The sequence below is a fragment of the Eupeodes corollae genome, chromosome 1, assembly GCF_945859685.1.
Source record: "Eupeodes corollae chromosome 1, idEupCoro1.1, whole genome shotgun sequence".
NCBI lineage: Eukaryota > Metazoa > Arthropoda > Insecta > Diptera > Syrphidae > Eupeodes > Eupeodes corollae.
Window position 1 is genome coordinate 28,969,130 of NC_079147.1, and position 18,348 is coordinate 28,987,477.

Genomic DNA, 18,348 nt, shown 5'->3' on the forward strand with positions numbered 1-18,348 from the left:
GCCCCGCAGCAAAATCTATGAGCCTGAATCCGTTGTCGGAAGTGTTGTCATGCAGTCCTGGGCATTAAAATCGCCCAGGACTATTTTAATATCGTAGCTAGGGCACTGCTCATATGTTTTGTCTAGGAGCTCGAAGAACATATCTTTGGTGTTGTCGTCTTTCTCTTCTGTGGGGGCGTGCGCGCATATCAGGCTAATGTTGCCGAATTTAGCCTTGATGCGTATGGTCATGAGGCGCTCGTTGATGCACCTATAGCTCAGAACTTGTTGCTTAAGTCTGGCTCCAATGACGAAGCCGGTAGCAGTTACCATAGTAAATATCGCAGTTTTTCATCCTCTTTTTGCCCGGCCCATCCCATTGTATTTCCTGGAGGGCGGTGATATCTGCTTTATATCGGTCTAGGGCCTCCGCTAATTCTATGGCCGCACGTGGTCTGTTAAGGGACCTAAAATTCCACGTGCATGTCCGAAGTTTGTTGTCCTTTATTCGTTTGCGTTGGTTGTCAACAGTAAATCCGTCCGTATCGGAGGCTTGTTGGTGCTTCGCAACTATGAAAGCTTTTACGTGGCCAGGAAGTAACCCCGACACACAACCTCCAACCTGGAGGGCCAGATCCTAAGTATAACTCCAAGGATGGGGAGCCAGATAAAACCGCTCCTTATAGGCCTGGCTCCGAAAAGACACAGTGTGCCAATAATTATGTCGTTTTATGGCTGACCGAGAATATTTTACCATTTTTTCATTTACTTCTTAGTTTTTTTTTTTTAATTTATCTTATTAGACACTTGTGAAGGCTTGTTTCAACTGCAACTCTTCAAAAAGTTATAGTATTTCATAGGAAGTAGTGTCCACTGGTGTATTCTCTTTCAATTTCAAGATTCGACACAATGTGTCAGCCTCTCTCTACTTTTCTGCATTATCCCGATGCTGGCACATGTTAATCCACTTTAAATAAAAATCAATTTTGAAAGACACAAAGCTTAGTGAGTCCAAGCTACACACCTAAGAAAATAAATATCACATATGTGTCAAATAAAAAAAGCTTGGTCTCAATTTTCCATTAGCTCAGTACTAATTTCGTGCAAAAAAAAATAATTATAGAAATTTTAGAACGAGCTAACATTTATTTCTATTTTAAATTAATTTTCAAAATTCACTTTTTCACATACAGCACACGGAAAAGTGGTTGGTTTTGACATTTCTTTCCTGCTTTTTGTTCAGTTTTGCCATACTTGATTTTTTTGTTGGGGATTATTTTGATTTTAGTTATCAAATGCAAAAAGTACTTTGCATCCTATAGTGATCCCAAGCATGGGGGTTGTATGCCCCTCGTTACATACCTTGCTGTTAGTACGCGGTACTATCAATTCAAAAAACTTGTTTTAATCTCAAAAAAACGAAATACTGAAAAACGAGGGGTTAACTGTAAAATTCAGAACTGAATTCGTGCTGCGGTAATGTAAAGTCGCTCCAAAGGGTTATACAAAAAAAGTCGACGGTGCATATTTGTTTAATTCATCAATACACCCCTTATCAAGTAGTGTATTAAGAATTTATTAAAGATAACCCGGTAATCTATTTGTTGCACAAAAATAAAAATGATGCTGAATGTATTCATTCGCATTTATACCAAGTATCATTTGTAGCAGATTTCTTACTTGGTTATTTGTTTAATTGTTAACGAGAAAGAGAGAGAAAAAATAAAAAAACAAATGTAATAGATTATCGACGTGAGTCACGGAGGCCACCAAAAACTGAAACTGAAAGAAGAAGAAGAAAGTTTTTGTTGTGGTTACAAATTGAGTGATAAGTTTTATTTTTTTAAATTTTAAACTAGATTATTAGAAAGAAAAATTAAAATCACCATCACATTTAATTTATAAACTTCATGTCTACTGAATTCAAGCAAATAAATTCCTAATAAACTTTCCAATTCGAGTAAATTGATAAAAGAAGACAAGAAGAGTACCCGAACCCAAATCTGAATCTGAATCTGAATCCGAAGTAAGGAAGACAGCTGCTGTCAAAAATAATAAACTAGAGAAACTACGGTAAAGAAAAACATGATTATTATTTATTATTTGTTATTAAACATACATTTATTAACAACGGAATTAAAATACATGATATAATTCGAATCTACAAACTTTTTGAAATATGAGTGAAACATACTACTATGAATTTTATAATTTGTTTATTAGATTAGTTTTATACAAAACAAAACAACAACAACAACTGGTGATGATTTCTTTTATGACGAAATAATAAAAGTTTCTAATAACAAAGATAACAATATAAAAATTAATTTAAACTAATCTAATTTCTTTATGTTTATAAAATACCTGAATAAACAAAAACAATAAATTGTACAACTAAAAATAAAATGGCAACATTTTAAACATTTTAATATCAATACGAATTATATTTCTAAAAGTCAAAGGCCACTAAAGTTGCACAACTTGTTGTTGAGTTTTTGACCTTAGTTTATTTGTATTTATTGGAAATATTAGAACTTAACTTTATGCATTTTACAAAGACCTTGAGAAGAGGTGAGCTTCGATGATAACATTTACAAATTAAAAATGAAATTGGAAGAACCTAATTAAACATAAGGTGTAATTTTGTACCAACACATTTATCGACAATATTTACTTTTAATTTTAATAAATACAGTGTAATGGCGCGAAAATCTGTTGAGAACTAGGGCCTAGTGAGTTATATGTAACTCTCAACTCACACATTCCTGTGATAGAGTGAAAATATATATACACGTAAAGAGAGAGAGTTTCTTCATACCATCTCGGCCAAGTCCAATAGTACCCAACTTAACGTAGAGATTTGGCTGTATGGGCATAGCGTAATGGCATCTGCGATGTACCATCTTAAGTTGTCGGCCAATAACTCTTAATTTTAATTATAATAACGAAGGTTCTTGTGTAGTGCCGTTACAGAAAAAATCATTCAACTTAACAGTACATCTGAAATTGGGCTCAATGATAAACTGATGAGCATTCTAAGAAGTACTGGTAATATGGTTGAATTGTTTAACTTGATGAATGTAACTGGCTATTTTCCTACAAAATTCTTTATGAAAGTATAGATAAAACAATGATACCAATGAGACCTTGTGGCGGTGTTCAAGAATAGCAAATGGCTTTTATTCAATTCTTTTTTTTTATAATAAGCGCACATTTAAAGGGATATATTACCCTTATTATGTAGACACAGTGTGAGCACTAGGAAAGGGAGAGAGGGGTTGAAAGGAGATGTCGGTGCACATAGGTTTTGAATTCCTGAATATTGCAATAGCTGGGAAAGACAGAGTGTGGCAAGGGATTCCACGTTAGCATAGTACGGCTAAAGAACGAATCTCTGTACTTGGCAGTATGACCGAAGATGGGCTCGAGGGTATATTGATGAGCATACCTAGAAGAATTTCGACGATGTTCAAGTGACGTAAATGATCTTTTGATGGTAATATCACCAATCAATCTATATGCTCTACGTTTAATACTATCCAAGAGGCTTAAGTAAGTTGCAGGAGCACCAGCCCAGATATGTGAGTTATACTCAAGCTTTGGACGTATATAATTCTTGTAAATAACATTCAGATCAGAGGGGGAGAAAAACTTCTTGCATCGCCTTAGAAAACCCAAACATCTTGCGGCATTTTTGGCGACATCGCGTATGTGATGGTTCCACAAAAGGTGGTTGGTGATGCACATACCAAGAATATCGAGATGTTCAGTTTCCTCGATGCAAGTGCCATTTATGGATAATGGCAGGGGGGGGGGGTATATTTCGCTTTAACGATACAAGACAGCATTGCGTTTTCGAAGCATTCAATTCCATGCGTTTTTAATCCCTATTGTACAATGCTGTTTAGGTCGAAATTTAATGAGCTTATCATATTTTGTCGTTGCAGTTCCACATCCGATGAAGAGGGATGTGAGCCTGAAAACGAATATGAAAAGCTAGGAGTACTATCGTCGGCGAAACAATGTATTGGATTAGATGTTGCAGACAGGAGATCATTAATAAAAATGAGAAAGAGTGTTGGAGATAGAACAGAGCCCTGAGGCACACCAGCATTTATTTTGTGGTTTTCAGACTTGAATCCATCCAATACAACTTGTATTGAACAATTCGAAAGGTAATTACTAATCCAATGAAGGAGGGATTCATGGAAACCGAAAGCACGCATTTTCGATAAGAGAGCCTGATGCCAAACCCTATCAAATGCTTATGAAATATTTAGTGCAATAATCTTACTTTCTCCAAAACTATGTAAAGATTTGTTCCACTGTTCGGTGAGATGAACCATGAGATCACCAGTGGACCTATTGCTACGAAAGCCATACTGTTGGTCATTAAGAAGCTTCCGTTCTTCAAGATATTTCTTGAGCTGATAATTAATCAGCGTTTCCATGACCTTGGAAAGAAGGGACGTAAGTGGCCTTTTTTGGGAATAGGCTGGACAAATACGGTTTTCCATCCGCTCGGAACGAGACCTGAAGAGTAGGACAGATGAAAAAGCTTACGCAGTGGTTTTGCCAGCGATGAAGAACACCATCCGGACTAGCAGATTTATGTATGTTAAGATCTTTTAGGACTCTTGCCACAGTACGAGTGCGAAAAAAGATTGGTCCTATAGAATCATTAACTCGATCAAGTACAGGCGGAGTCATAACACTCACTGGCAGCGTTGAATTGGCGGCGAACTGCCTAGCAAAGAGATAAGCTTTCTCTAAAGAGCTAACAAATGGAGTGTCATTCACAACGAGCGTAGGAACCGAGGAAGATGAAGAATTCGTCCTATTTTTTACAGATGGAAAAACATTTTTACTGCCTTTGGGACATTGCAGTATTTGTTTGCCGTAATTTTTGGTCATGTAAAAATTTTGTCCGTGGCTTGCTTGAACTTATTCCGGTTTTCGTCAGTTGGATTGGCTTTAAAACAACGGAAACTTACCTTCTTAACACTAATAACCTCTGTACAGCTCGCATCAAACCATGCGTTTTCCTTAGGTCTGATGCTTTTAACCCTATTCGGAATAAAAGTTCTCATTCCCAGGAGAATCAAACCTGTCATCATATCAGCGCAGGCGTCAATATCACTATCGAGGAAGCATAGTGACCAGTTAAAGATCCTGAAGTAATTATTGAGACCGACCCAGTTGGCTTTCTCGTATTGCCAAACGGTTCTCTTAGGAGCTCTTTCTTTAACTGGAGAGTTTTTACACTAGAAATTTGCTGATATGACACAATGGTCAGATGTGCCTAGAGGAGATAGAACACTAATAGTGTACTTACCAGGGTCAGAGGTAAGAAACAAGTCAAGAGTGTTTTCTGCTCGACCTACCACGTCCGATATTCGAGTGGGCTCGTTGGCCAGCTGATTTAGGTGGTTTAACTCAGCGAAGATCGCTGCACACACTCCTTTTGGTGTTGACTGGCCCGAATGTTGAAGCCATGAAGAATTGTGTACATTGAAATCGCCCGTAACAACGATTTCAGTGCGAGGATAGTACGAACACTTGGGTTGGAATCAGACAAAGCTTCAAATTCACGAGAAGTTGATACTCTGTCTTGATTTGGGCTTCGATAAAAGAAGCAATAGTGAATGATTTGCTTGTTCACGAAAAATTTAAACCACATAAAATTGAAAAAAGAATTTGTGCAGAGACCATATTGCGGCAAAAACTGATAAGCAACATCATTCCTAATGTATATAGTGAGACCATGGTGAGAAAAGAATAATGGCACCAAGTTATACCCTTGAATAAAGAATTCAATGGGATCGGAATCCTCACCCACTTGAGTTTCACTTAGTGTCAAAACAGCTGGCCTGTTAAAAGCAGTATGGGAGTACACAGAAAGAAAATTCGCTCTAAGCCCACGAATATTACAATAATCTACCCTGAAATTTCCAGCCATTGCAAATGAAAGAACAACAAAAACCAAAACAGACGAAGACTATAAGAAACATATTATTGCGTTGAACCACAGAATGCTATTCGATACACGCCACTACTAGTATTATGCCTTAGTAGTGACAAGAATCGAATCCGGCCCTGTTAATGCAAAACAGTAAATTCAACAGTAATTCTATTCCAAAGACTCAGATACGTTATTGATGCACTAGCCCAAATATAAGAATTATAATCGAGTTATGGACGAAAAAAATCTTTGTAAATTGTAGATAGATCAGAAGGGGAAAGAACTTAGCAGCATTTTTGGCGATGTTGAACTTGTGATCACTCCCCAACAATTTTAATTATACATTCGTCTATTTAAATTTATTAATGTTTCAAATACTTTGTTATCTTTTATCACTCTGCTTTATATGAAATGGTAGTTGCATAGTTTTTAGTATAATAGAAATTTTAATTTTTAGTTGTAGGCAAAAATTTTACAATATAATAAGATTTAATGAATGTTTGGAAATAAAAGGAGAAAATGAGAGAAAGAAGAGATAGGAAGAAAGCAGAAAGATGTGGTGAAGAAGAGGAAAAAAGAAGCTATAAAGCTATAATGGTTCAGACAGGAGAGAGAAGAAGAGAACAAAAATTAAGATACTGATAAAAATTGAAGTAATTGGGATTTAAAATTTGTATTGTTGTTTATTCTCTTGATATGGCGATGTTAGGGAGGCATATCGGGATTGAATCAACTGGCCAGACCTAACTGAAGAGGCCCTTCTTATTTTCTAAAAAAGGTAGGGTGGTTGGTATGTAAGCAGGACATCGGAAAACAATGATAAGGTACGAAACTGAAAATAGTTCTCTAGTGGCGTGTGAATTAAACTGTTTGAAAATTGAGATACTCTGTCGTATCTACGAAGAGTATAAATGTATCTGATGATGCTGTTGAAAATGACGTTAAGCTTACTTTTGCATGCAAAGTTACAACTCAAAAAAAAAAATTTCGCAACCATAGGCCAAAATTGAAAGAATTAAACTTTTTGCAAGCATTGCAACTTAGATACTTTGTATCTTTCAGATAAAATAAATAAAAACACTGTGTTGTTCGGTTGGTAGATTGAGACTGAAAAATGTCTCTCTTTATTAATATTGAAAATGGTCATTTCGTATCATCAGCAAAATATAGTTTGTGTGGGAGCAATCTCCAGACAAGCTATATTTTGATGAATCGCGAAATGCGATAGTTCGGAATTTATCTTATAATTGGAGTTATATGTATGGGTTCAGTTATGAGACCGGATGGTAACATAACTCGCGTCATCATAGGTGTATAAACCTGGGAGACCATAAGCATGCGTAATACTCCGTATGATTTTCCAATTATAGCGTTAATATGTTTATCCCATGTCAAATTACGAGTAAAAATGACTCCAAGATTCCGAGCAGAGTCCACATGTTAAATAGTTGCATTGTTTAAAATAATTTGTAGGAAGTATGACAAATCCAGAATTGTTTTAGATATAATTTAACACTTAACACTGTGCCCAACCTGATAGTTCTTCAAGGTCCTCATTTAAGCGGTAAACACAATCTTCAATAAGACCAAGATCGCAGCCGAGATACATCTGTACATCGTCAGCATACATATGTAGTGTGCAGTTATGAATTACGGAGGGAATGTCGTTTAGATATAAAGAAAAAAGTTATGGTCATAGAATAGATCCCTGTGGAACTCCACTATAGTGGTTGGAAGAATGTCAGACAACCTGTTACCTACTTCAACTGCTTGTATTCTTCCAGATAAATAGGAAAAAATAAGTTTTATTAGGAGAAGTTATAATGCTGGCGAAGTTTATTTGCAAGTATGCTGTGAACCACAGTATCAAATGCCTTCGAAAAATCAAGGAGGACTAAAAAATTAACTTTATCGCCATCCAATGCTTGACAGAAGTCCTCTATGGCATCAAGTAGAGCCGTAACACAGCTATGCTTCTCTCGAAACCCACTCTGTCTTGGAGTTAAAAGATTGTTCTCCTTAAGGAACTCACCTATTTGATTTTTTAGGATCCTTTCAAAAACTTTTGAAAGAAAAGCTAAAATGGAAATTGGCCTATATTCGCTGCACTTAGCATTTTTGGGTATAGGTATAACTTTTGCCAATTTCCAGTCAGAAGGAAACTCTCCAGTAGTAAGGATCGTATTGAAGATATAAGTGATATACGGCAATACAACGGGAAGTGTAATTTTTTAAAAGGAAGGGTGCATTTCATCGAGGCCTATGGCATTTGACTTTACTGAAAGTAGACTTTCAAAAACTTCAATACTGCTAACGCCAAAGTTGGAGGAAGTATTTTGCGCTGATAAAATTTGAACTGGAAGCACAGAATAGATAGAGAAGTCGTCAGAGGAGTACAGACGAATTTTCTATTTAAAAAGTTACCGTCAACATTCTCAATATGACTTTATTTTGATTTACCAAGCCCAATGCTACGCAGATTACTCCACAGCTATCGGTTATTAAAGGCGGCGGTATTAAGTTTACCCGAATGAATCCTATAGTTTTGACTGAACGAATTTCCATCACAACTCTATTGCGAAGTGACTGATATATACGTATTTGTCTAAGTTCAGGTAAACGAGTCCACGAGTTGTACGCTCGATCACGTTGCTGCATTAAGATACGTATTTCATTGGTGAACCAGTTCGGATCTTTTGATTTATTTTGTAAAGTTTTTAAGGCAACGTCAACAACATTATTGAGCAACATTATTGTTAAAAAAAACTGCACCTGCGCAGTGGACGAAGACAAGTTAAAAATATTGTGTCAGTCTATCGGGTATCTGCTTCGAGTTGGGAGTAATCAATGTTTTTGAAATCTCGATATTTGTTTGTGATTGCTACTGGATTGAAGATGAAACTATAGGTAAGAAAAATTAGATCATGTTTGGAGAAACCAGGTGCAGAAAGCTAATCATGGAGCAATCATTTATTCTTATCATCCACCAGAAATAAATCAAGAAGAGTTAGTTCTCTGCCAAAATAGCTCAGAAAAAATATGTTCACATAACAAATTGCAATTAAAGTCACCACACAAAATAATGTTGGGACAATCCAAAGTAAATTCCTCCAATAGTTCATATAGAGGCGATAGATCTATATTTCTATTAGGCCTGTAAATTTCAACTATGAGTAATTTATCATTGTACCCAATTAAATCAACGAAAATATACTGAATACCTGGTCTGGTCTTCTTCTTCATTTGCAGAACTGGCTATTATCTCTAAGTCTCCAAAGCATTTAACTGGTAAGGCTGCAGAGTTAATTTGACGTTTCACGTACACGACTCCACGTGAAGTATACACAGATGATATATGTTTCCTTTTTTTTATTAGCATATCGCGCTGAAATAAACTTTAGCATAAATAAGCTCTCACGCAGGTAGATAGGTTTTGGTGGTTGCGTAACACTAAAGCCCAAATGATGCAAGCAGAGTTGTTGTTTGCTTGAAATTCGGAAGTCTCCAATTGATTTGAGAACAAAGTTCTTATCGTATGGAGAGTTGAATTTGAGCATGATCGCAGTGTTGGCCGAGTTCGGATAGTTCGGTAGATGTTGCGTAAAACGGGAGGTGATATGTTAATGGTTTGGCATAATTGATTGAACAAGTTTTTTTTTAATTTTTTTTGTTGCTTTTCTTGGTACAAGTCGCCATAGTTAATTTCGTAGTTTTTCATCTTCTTCTTGCACGGCCCATCTCATTAGATTTCCTTGATGCCAGTGATATTTTCTTTATAGCAGTCCTCCGCGAATTTTTCAATGTTCATCTTTTTACGTGGGTTGTCAACAGTAAATCCATCCGGGGCTTGTTCCGCAACTAGTTTTTCTTTACGAGGTCAGGAAGTCAACTTGACGCACGCCCTTCAACCTAAAGGAACAGGTTCTTGATTTAAACTAACATTTTTCGATCTTCAAATAGTCCAGTAATATCCAACGTTATCCTTTTTGTCTTGTGTTCTCAAATAAGGTCATCCTCTCTTTAAAGAAAAAGTGACGGAAATGGGCCATGTTTCTTCCTTTATTTCTTTATATACTTATATGCTGTTGTTGTTTTAGCTATCGATGTTTACTAACCTTCCTTTTTATATTATTTTCGTTGCAGCTATGGATTTCGAGAGCCTTACCAATCAAAAGGAGCCGCACGCTCGTACAATCATTCATTTTGATATGGATTGTTTCTACGCACAAGTCGAGGAGCTTCGTGATGTATCGCTACGAACTAAACCATTAGGAATACAACAAAAACAAATTGTAGTTACTTGTAACTACGTAGCTCGACAGTATGGTGTGACGAAATTAATGCTTATATCTGAAGCAAAAAAACTCTGTCCCAACATTGTATTGGTCAATGGTGAAGATCTAACAAATTACAGGCAAATGTCAAACAAAATCTTCGAAATTGTCCACAAGTACACGCCTTTGGTTGAAAAAATGGGATTTGACGAAGACTTTGCCGATGTGACTGATTTAGTTGCCAGTCGATGGAAAGCTGATGTCAGTGTGGAAATCGAAGGTTACGTCCATCCGCTAGATTATGAACTTACAGAAAATTGTGATTGTGGCTGTGACAAGCGACTAGCTATTGGTTCACAAATTGCCAAAGAAATACGTCAAGAATTATTTGTCACGCTTGGCATTACGTGTTGTGCTGGCATTTCTTATAATAAACTTTTGGCGAAGCTTGTTGGAAGCACAAACAAACCCAACAAGCAGACTGTTTTAATTTCCAACTATGCGGAAGAGTTTATGCGTGAAATAAATAATCTGCACGCGATAACGGGAATCGGTCAGAAGACCGAAGCATTATTGCTGGAAAGCGGGATTGGGAATGTTAATGAACTGCAAAACTGCGATATAGATATGCTTAAAAAGAAGCTGGGCTTCGAAACGGCCACCAGACTGAAAGCGCTCTCATTTGGACGAGATACGGCTCCTGTGCGTCCAACTGGCAAGCCAAAAACTATTGGACTAGAGGACGCTTGCCGACCTATTTCCGTGAAGAAAGATGTGGAAGAAAAATTTCGCATGTTACTCATGCGACTTATTGAGCAGGTATCCGATGATGGTCGCATCCCGATTGCAATAAAAGTTGTTTTACGAAAATTTGATTCGGCCAAAAAAACAAGTCATCGAGAAACAAAGCAAGCAAATATTCTGCCCTCATTATTCAAATCAAATCCCAATGGTCAAATCACACTGGCTGAAGGTGCCCTCTCAAAACTTTTAAAGATAATCATGCGATTGTTCGAAAGAGTTGTTGACTTAGAAAAACCCTTTAACATCACTCTAATTGGATTGGCTTTTTCGAAGTTTCAACAGAGAAAAATTGGATCATCGTCAATTGCTAATTATTTAATAAAGAAAACAGACTTAGAAGTTCAATCGGTTACCTCTATAACTAGCGATGAAGCTTTTCTGTCGTCCCCTCAAACATTCCGTCCCAGTGACCAGTTTTATAGGCGCCGTACAACTGCATCACCGATTCCAATGAATGTTGATTTGGAAGCACCATCCTCCGACATATCAGACTTTTCCGAAAATGAAGTTGAGCCATCACCGAAGAAAAGTCGCTTCAGTCTACTGATTGCCAAACGGAGATGTCTTTCCGGCAATGACGCCAATGACATTGCATCACCAAGTAAGCTGCGTGTATCCGATCTTCGACTGAATTCCCGTGATAGTGAAAAGGATATTTCAATGAGCCCCATTTCATCGCCATCGACTTCCTTTCAAATACCCACAGCTAAAAGTTCATCTCCACAATTTATAAACTCTTCACAAACTTCATTGATTAATGGCTGTGACGAAAGTCGTGACACTGGCGATATGGTCTGCGATCCAATCGCTTCTAAATCAGAACAACCAAACACATCGACATCGCAACAACAACAAGAATCATCACACGCAGAGGCCTCATCGAATGACTCCTCAGCCGCCTCAAAAACAACTATTACTGGAAACTTGTCGAACATTCCATGTCCGACAGGTGTCGACCAAAGTGTATTCAATGAGCTGCCGCTTGACGTACAAAAAGAGCTCATAAGTTCGTGGAGAAGTTCAATGGCAACAAAAGCTAACAATTTGAATACAAGTACGGCTGCTACAAGTAATTTAAGTAATACCACAATGGCTGGAGGCCAAAAAAACACCCTCTATAGGTATTTCCTAAGGAACAAATAATGAATGACAAAACTTTAATTTAATAAAGCTTAAAGCTTAAAGTGTAAATTATTTCGAAAATGAATTACAAGCGTATAAGAAAATCTATTTTTTTATTTTGTTACAAATAAAATAGAGTTAAAAAGTTTTTTTGTACCAATAAAAATAGTTAACAATTTTCTACATTTATATTTGTTTATTTGTTGCTGTTTGATATTTTGCATCAAGCTTATTTCGTAAAAATAATATGTGCCGAACAACAAACTCCATAAGAAATACTAGTTTCCTAGCGCATTTATTGTCAAGGAATAGCTCAGTTGGACAACTCAAAAGGTCAAAATAGAGTAACACATTTTGGAAATTAAATCGACAACTTTCAGAAAGGGCGCCATAACGAACATGAGTCTTAACCAAACTGCCAAACCGTTTCCTTTACTCAAAGTCAATCAGATTTATCTAATGCATATCTACACTATACTCCGCTCAGGTACTTAAGTACTTCATAGACATCTGTATTTTTGTTTTGTTCGTTCGGTGATGGTTTAGAAAAAAATTAATTTTAAAAGTTAAAATAACGACAAATATAAAATTATTAAGTCATCACTTCCAGAACTTGCAAAACAAACCATGCGTCGCTTTCGCGTCGTACCTGCAGCAGTATACCGAAACTAGTCAATTAGTGTACATTTTGAGAATTAGTCAATATTTAATTTATTTTCATTTCCGAAGAAGAAATGAGGACTCTTGCGGTCGATCCACGACCAACTGCAGCTGTTGCACTAAACGCCTGATTGAAATCATCTTTATTGTGAGGATTTGTAAAAACACCTGCTAAGCCACTGCAATTCCTATTTTTTTCCAAAACAATTGTTAGATATTGATGATTGCAAAGTTGCAGCTGACATCTTGACGAGATGTCGATGACCTCAACACATGCGTCGGTGCCTTTATCACTGGACGGTTGTTTTCCTTTAAGTCAGTCAAAATGACGTTGTTTATTAAAAAAACGGATGGCGCAATAGTCTGTTGAGAATTAGGGCCTAGTGACTTACAACTTTCAATAATTCCCGTACTTTGTCAGGGATGCAGAGGACCTACAATTTCAGACCGAATTATTCGTCAAAGCACTTTCCATGTCAAGGAGGATTAGCCAATTCCTTGCAAAAGGCAGTACCCATGAAAAAAAAACTTTAGTTAACACAATCAGGTATTGAACCCAAACCCTTGAGCATGGCAGTCCTTTTTTAAAATTAATTTTTATTAATTCATTCTTAAAGCTAGACAAAAATTCATAAAACGAGCCTAAAGTAGTATTCACATGAGCGCAACCAACGTACGACGAATGAATTAAAAAATGTGAGTTTATATACGTTTGAAGACATATTTCCCCAAAAATTCTTAACCAAACGATAGCGATATAGTTTCTTTTTAATTTATGATGCATACTTTAAATTTTCATTGTCATATATTAATAAAATTAAGAAAACAAATTTATTCGTCGCGAAAAAAATTGTAGTTAATACGAACTGTCAAACTTTCAAATCATTTTTGTTCGTAAAATATTCGAGGTGACAAATATGAGTATTTTTGATTTATAAAAAAACATTAATTGGATTTATTCAAGTCTCTAACGTTATTGCTTCGTCAGATATTGTAAGTCAACTAAAATTTTAACCAACATTTTAAAATTGCTATGGTAAGAAGACCACCCACTCATTTTTTTAGAGCCCTTTTCGCATTTTTTTTGCTTCATTAACTGTATAAAAAAATGTATTTGAAGTCGATATTTGTACTTGTTCTTTAGCTATGGACGACTAAAAAACTTCGCGAACGTACTGACGTATACACGCACGCACAGACATCTTTCTAAGAACCTTTCATTTCGACTCTGAAGACCTTGAAACCTCAAGAAATGTTAATATTTTTAAATCGGACTTCCTATGAAAAAAAAACTTTTAATTGGATTTTTCTTAAAGTCACACATCATAAAATAGATGAGTTGACAAAATTGTATTAAATTTACTTACAACAGCAAACAACATATATGTACAAATCTAAATATATACTTCATTTGTAGGTTGTTTATGCCCTCTAAGGTGTATTATTATTAATTATAAATTATACCTAAGGCAAAAGTAGGATTGGAACATGGAAGGTAGGTCTCAAGACAACCTAGCCTGAGATCTAATTAGCGCAGTAGTGCACCGTTTTCATACCAAAAACTCGTTTGACCTGTGATTGAAAGGGACAGATTTATAGAGAAGCTTCATAGCGATTATGTTAGAGCCATTTTGTCGCATTGAGAAAAAAGATTAGGTCTCTAATCTTTTTATCAAAGAGCCCATCAAGTTCGTGAAAGAATGCTTTTCCAAAGTATTTCATTCTAGTGTTTGCTAAAGCAGGACATTTGCAAAGGAAATGGATTATCGTTTCACTTTCTCTTTGGTCACTACAGATACGGCAAAAGTTATTGTAAGAGATACTCAACTTCTCTGCATGAACTCTTATAGGCCATTATAGGCCAATGTCCGGTACAAACCGCAAGAATCCGTTCGTTTGTACGGGTTTTATTATAGGTGTGCCATATCTTCCTAGATATAATGCAGTTGGGTAAATTGCTCCACCTCCGGTTTGATTCAGTTTGGTAGATAGAAAAGATTTTACCCTTCATAGCACCAAGAGGAATGTTAACCATTTCCGCAAGTGAGCTATGAAGGGCTGATCCTTAACTGGCTAGCTCGTCAGCCTGTTCATTTCCCACGATACCACTACGGCCCGGAACCCAGATCAGGGTTACACCGGATTAATATTCAGGCTCGCAAGCTCATCGCGACATTGCTGGACCAATTTAGATGAGGATATGGCCTAGTGAATGGCTTTGACAGCTGCCTGATTGTCTGTAAAGATAGCCGCATTTCCGTTTTGGTTTTGTTTAACTATCTTACATGCCTCCTTTATTGCCAGCAGTTCAGCCTGAAAAACGCTAGCAAAGTCAGGAAGCCTAAAGGATTTGGCTACATTAAGGGACTCAGAAAAAATCCCAGAACCAACTCCGCACTCCATCTTTAAGCCGTCAGTAAAGGTGGTTGTGTCGAAACCTATCGACACGATGTCATCCTCCCAATCTTCTCTCGATGGGAAAATAACCTTAAAACACTTACTAAGGCTCAAAGTAGGAGTGCAGTAGTCAGTGTCTACCGAGATAATATCTGAGGAAAATTTCGTTGTGTTGCTATGACCATAAGGTTTTGACAACCAGCTGTTTGATTCCTTCAGCCTAATAGCGCTGCAGGAAACTATGTATTTAATTAAAAGGTCGATTGGTAGAAGATCCAAAATAACGTTTAAGGTGTCCGTTGGGCAAGTACGCATGGCCCCTGTGGTGCCCACGCAAGCTGTTCTCTGAACCTGGAACATAAATAAAAGACATTTATTTCAACTATCAAATTATCTGGACCAACATGAAGCATTAATTTTTGTTTTTATTTTAAACTACATATTTATAAAAAAACTGTACCAACCTATCTACTTATCTCAAACAAATTGTTAAGTGTACGGATATTATCACTGTCCGGATACTAGTAGGAATTCCCTTTGACATTTTATGAAATACCATCTTACCTACCAATACCCTTTATATCTTAAATTTGAAATTAAACCTACGTCCTGAAAAAAAAATCACCTACCAACTTGGATTCGAAAATTTTCCAGGCTGAAGGGTTGATGTCCATTCGCTCTACATGACCTAGCCAAGCCATCTTAGCCGTTGGACTTTACTTCTGCTAACTAGGTCATTGTCGCTGTACAGCCCGTACAGTTCGTCATTATATATTCTCCTCCATTCTCGATCTATGCATACGGGAATAAAAATCACCCGAACAATTTTTCTCTCGAAGCATCCTAAGACGGTCTCATCTTTCTTTGAAAGAGTGCAGGCCTCAGCGCCATAAATGCGAACAGGGATAATGAGTGTCTTATAGATGTTTGAGAGATGACTCTACTACTCAATTGCCTTCTAAGTCGAAAGAAGCACCTATTTGCAAGAGTTATTCTTCGTTTGATTTCAGCGCTGGTGTCGTTGTCTGTGTTTAGCGGTGCCTAGGTAGACAAAGTCCTTAACTACCTCAAAGTTATAGCTGTTCATGGTGACATTTTGTCCAAGCCGTCGTTGTTCAATGCCGTTTTTTGATGACAGAATATATGTACTTGGTGTTGCCCTCATTGACCACTCTTCGCTTCCCTCGCAATGCTCCAAAACGCTTCACTGACATCACGCTTTGATCTTCCAATTATGTCAATACCATCTGCGTATCCGAGTAATTGGATGGATCTTTGGAAGATTGCGCCTCTAGTGTTAACGGTTGTAACCGAATTACACTCTTTTTGTGTTTTTCTTGTTTAGTTGAAATGCGCGTACGAGTAAAAATTAATCTAAATGTCGACAACGATGTCGATATTTATGTTTGTTTTGAATGTTCTCGACAAACTAAGCTGTCAGAATGACAGGAGGGGAGTTTGAGAATGATGGGAAATTTAGAGTTTATACGAGTTGCAAGGTTTTTTTTGGTATATTTTTTTGGAAAGCGTTCGCAAAGTATAGCCTGACAGCGGGGCAAAATGAGAGAAAGATTTTCGTTCGCGTGAGAGAATGAGATTCGAATATTCGATTCCGATATCTCACGATTGAACGGATCGAAAGAGTTTGCTGAATCTTCTCTGGTATAAATGTACTAAATGGATAGGTTGAGTAAGTGGTTTGAAAGGAAAGTCTTTCTTTTCAAGGAAAACCTTCAAAGCTGCAACAAAGGCATTTGATACCTGCAGTCAAGACCGGTAGAAAACTTAAATTTGAAAGTCATTTCAAGTTGACTTTGAACATTGAGCATTTTTGTATGTATCTGAGTGAATCAAATATTTTATTATACACTTACGATGAACAAGGGAAAGGACTCGGGTTGATAGGAAAGTTAGAAGAAGCCTGAAAAAGGGGTTGCTCTGGCGAAAGTAGCAACCAAGGTAGGGAGGGTAGAGGAAATTTACTCGCGCGTCTATCAACATCTTGACGCAGGCTGGATAATTTTTTTGTAACTCCATAAGGTTCAAGATAGCACGACCGAACTAGTCTAAGGGAATACCTCCAGCCAACCGAACCAAGATAAAATAGGAGGTTACACGGTTGAGTTTTGCACAATTCTTTCAAGAATGATATTGAAGAAATCGCATCACAGTGCATCGCCTCAAATATCAAATACATCGATGAGATCTTTTCCAACCTTGATAGAGCAGCGTGCATTCTCCATCGTCATTCTGGACACATAAGTTTTACAGGGATGCCTAAACTAGACATTGCTATGTAGAGCTCTTCCCTATAGATGCTGTCATAAGCGGCTATAAAATCGATAAAGAGATGGTGGGTATCGATTTGAAGTTCCTGGGTTTTTCCCAAGATCTGCCGTAGTGTGAATATTGGCTCGATAGCGGACTTTCCTGGTCTGAAGCCACACTGATAAGGACCAATCAGGTTGTTGACGAACGGCTCCAGACGTTCACATAATACGGTAGAGAAGATCTTATATGCAATGGTAAGGAGACTCATGCCTTTTTAATTGGCGCAATTTAGAGGGTCTCTTTTCTTATGTATCGGGCACAGTTTGCTGAGATTCCACTCATCGGGCATGCTTTCTTCCGACCATATTTTGCAGGTGAGTTGGTGCATGCTCCCTACCAAGTCATCGCCTGCTGCTCTGAATAGTTCGGTAGCGATGCTGTCAGCCCCAGTAGCTTTGTTTGACTTCAGTTTAGATATAGCTATGGTTAAGAGGTATTTATGTTTGTATGGAGCGACACGTTAATGGGGCAAAGATTTGATAAAGTTTTTTTTTATATTTTTTGAGTTTTTACGAAAAGCAGCAAATTGTCATCACGCAACTGTGTAATACACTCGTAACCTGTGCCGAAAGAGCTTTCAGTTATAACACACTAAATAAAAGAGAATGGTTTTTCAGTATCTTCGGGAGCTATCACAATAAATTTAGGGTTAGGATCAAGGGACTAAGATCTATGTCAGCATAATTGTTTGTTCATTTTTATTTTTATTTGGGTGATCGGGAGGCAGATCTACATGTAGACTGATTACCCAAAAATGAAAAAATGGAAGGAAAAATAAGCTAAAGAAAATAACGGGATATTTACCAACAAAAACACTGA

General features: G+C 37.1%; 3 protein-coding genes across 4 annotated transcripts in view; 2 read left to right on the top strand and 1 right to left on the bottom strand.

The window, feature by feature from the left end:
- The window catches only part of LOC129939218 (electron transfer flavoprotein subunit beta), an 80,907-nt gene that overhangs the window by 28,663 nt on the left and 33,896 nt on the right, over positions 1-18,348 (top strand). The window contains exon 1 of one of the 2 annotated variants that reach the window (XM_056047151.1): positions 12,757-12,761. The exons of the other annotated variant lie outside the window; for it this stretch is intronic. The gene's annotated coding sequence lies outside the window, so the exon portion shown is untranslated. Of the gene's footprint in view, positions 1-12,756; positions 12,762-18,348 lie in introns of those variants that run through there. 2 annotated transcript variants of the gene reach the window in all.
- Positions 1,744-12,326, top strand: LOC129939213 (DNA polymerase iota). The gene is made up of 2 exons (XM_056047142.1): positions 1,744-2,052; positions 10,085-12,326. Exon 2 carries the CDS (start codon positions 10,087-10,089, stop codon positions 12,160-12,162), a length of 2,076 nt encoding a protein of 691 aa, XP_055903117.1. The 5' UTR covers positions 1,744-2,052; positions 10,085-10,086; the 3' UTR covers positions 12,163-12,326.
- Positions 14,712-16,613, bottom strand: LOC129939219 (uncharacterized). Its single transcript, XM_056047152.1, has 2 exons — positions 15,828-16,613; positions 14,712-15,549 (listed from the first exon to the last, which is right to left on the bottom strand). The coding sequence occupies exons 1-2, from the start codon at positions 15,897-15,899 to the stop codon at positions 15,007-15,009; spliced, it is 615 nt and encodes a 204-aa protein (XP_055903127.1). The 5' UTR covers positions 15,900-16,613; the 3' UTR covers positions 14,712-15,006.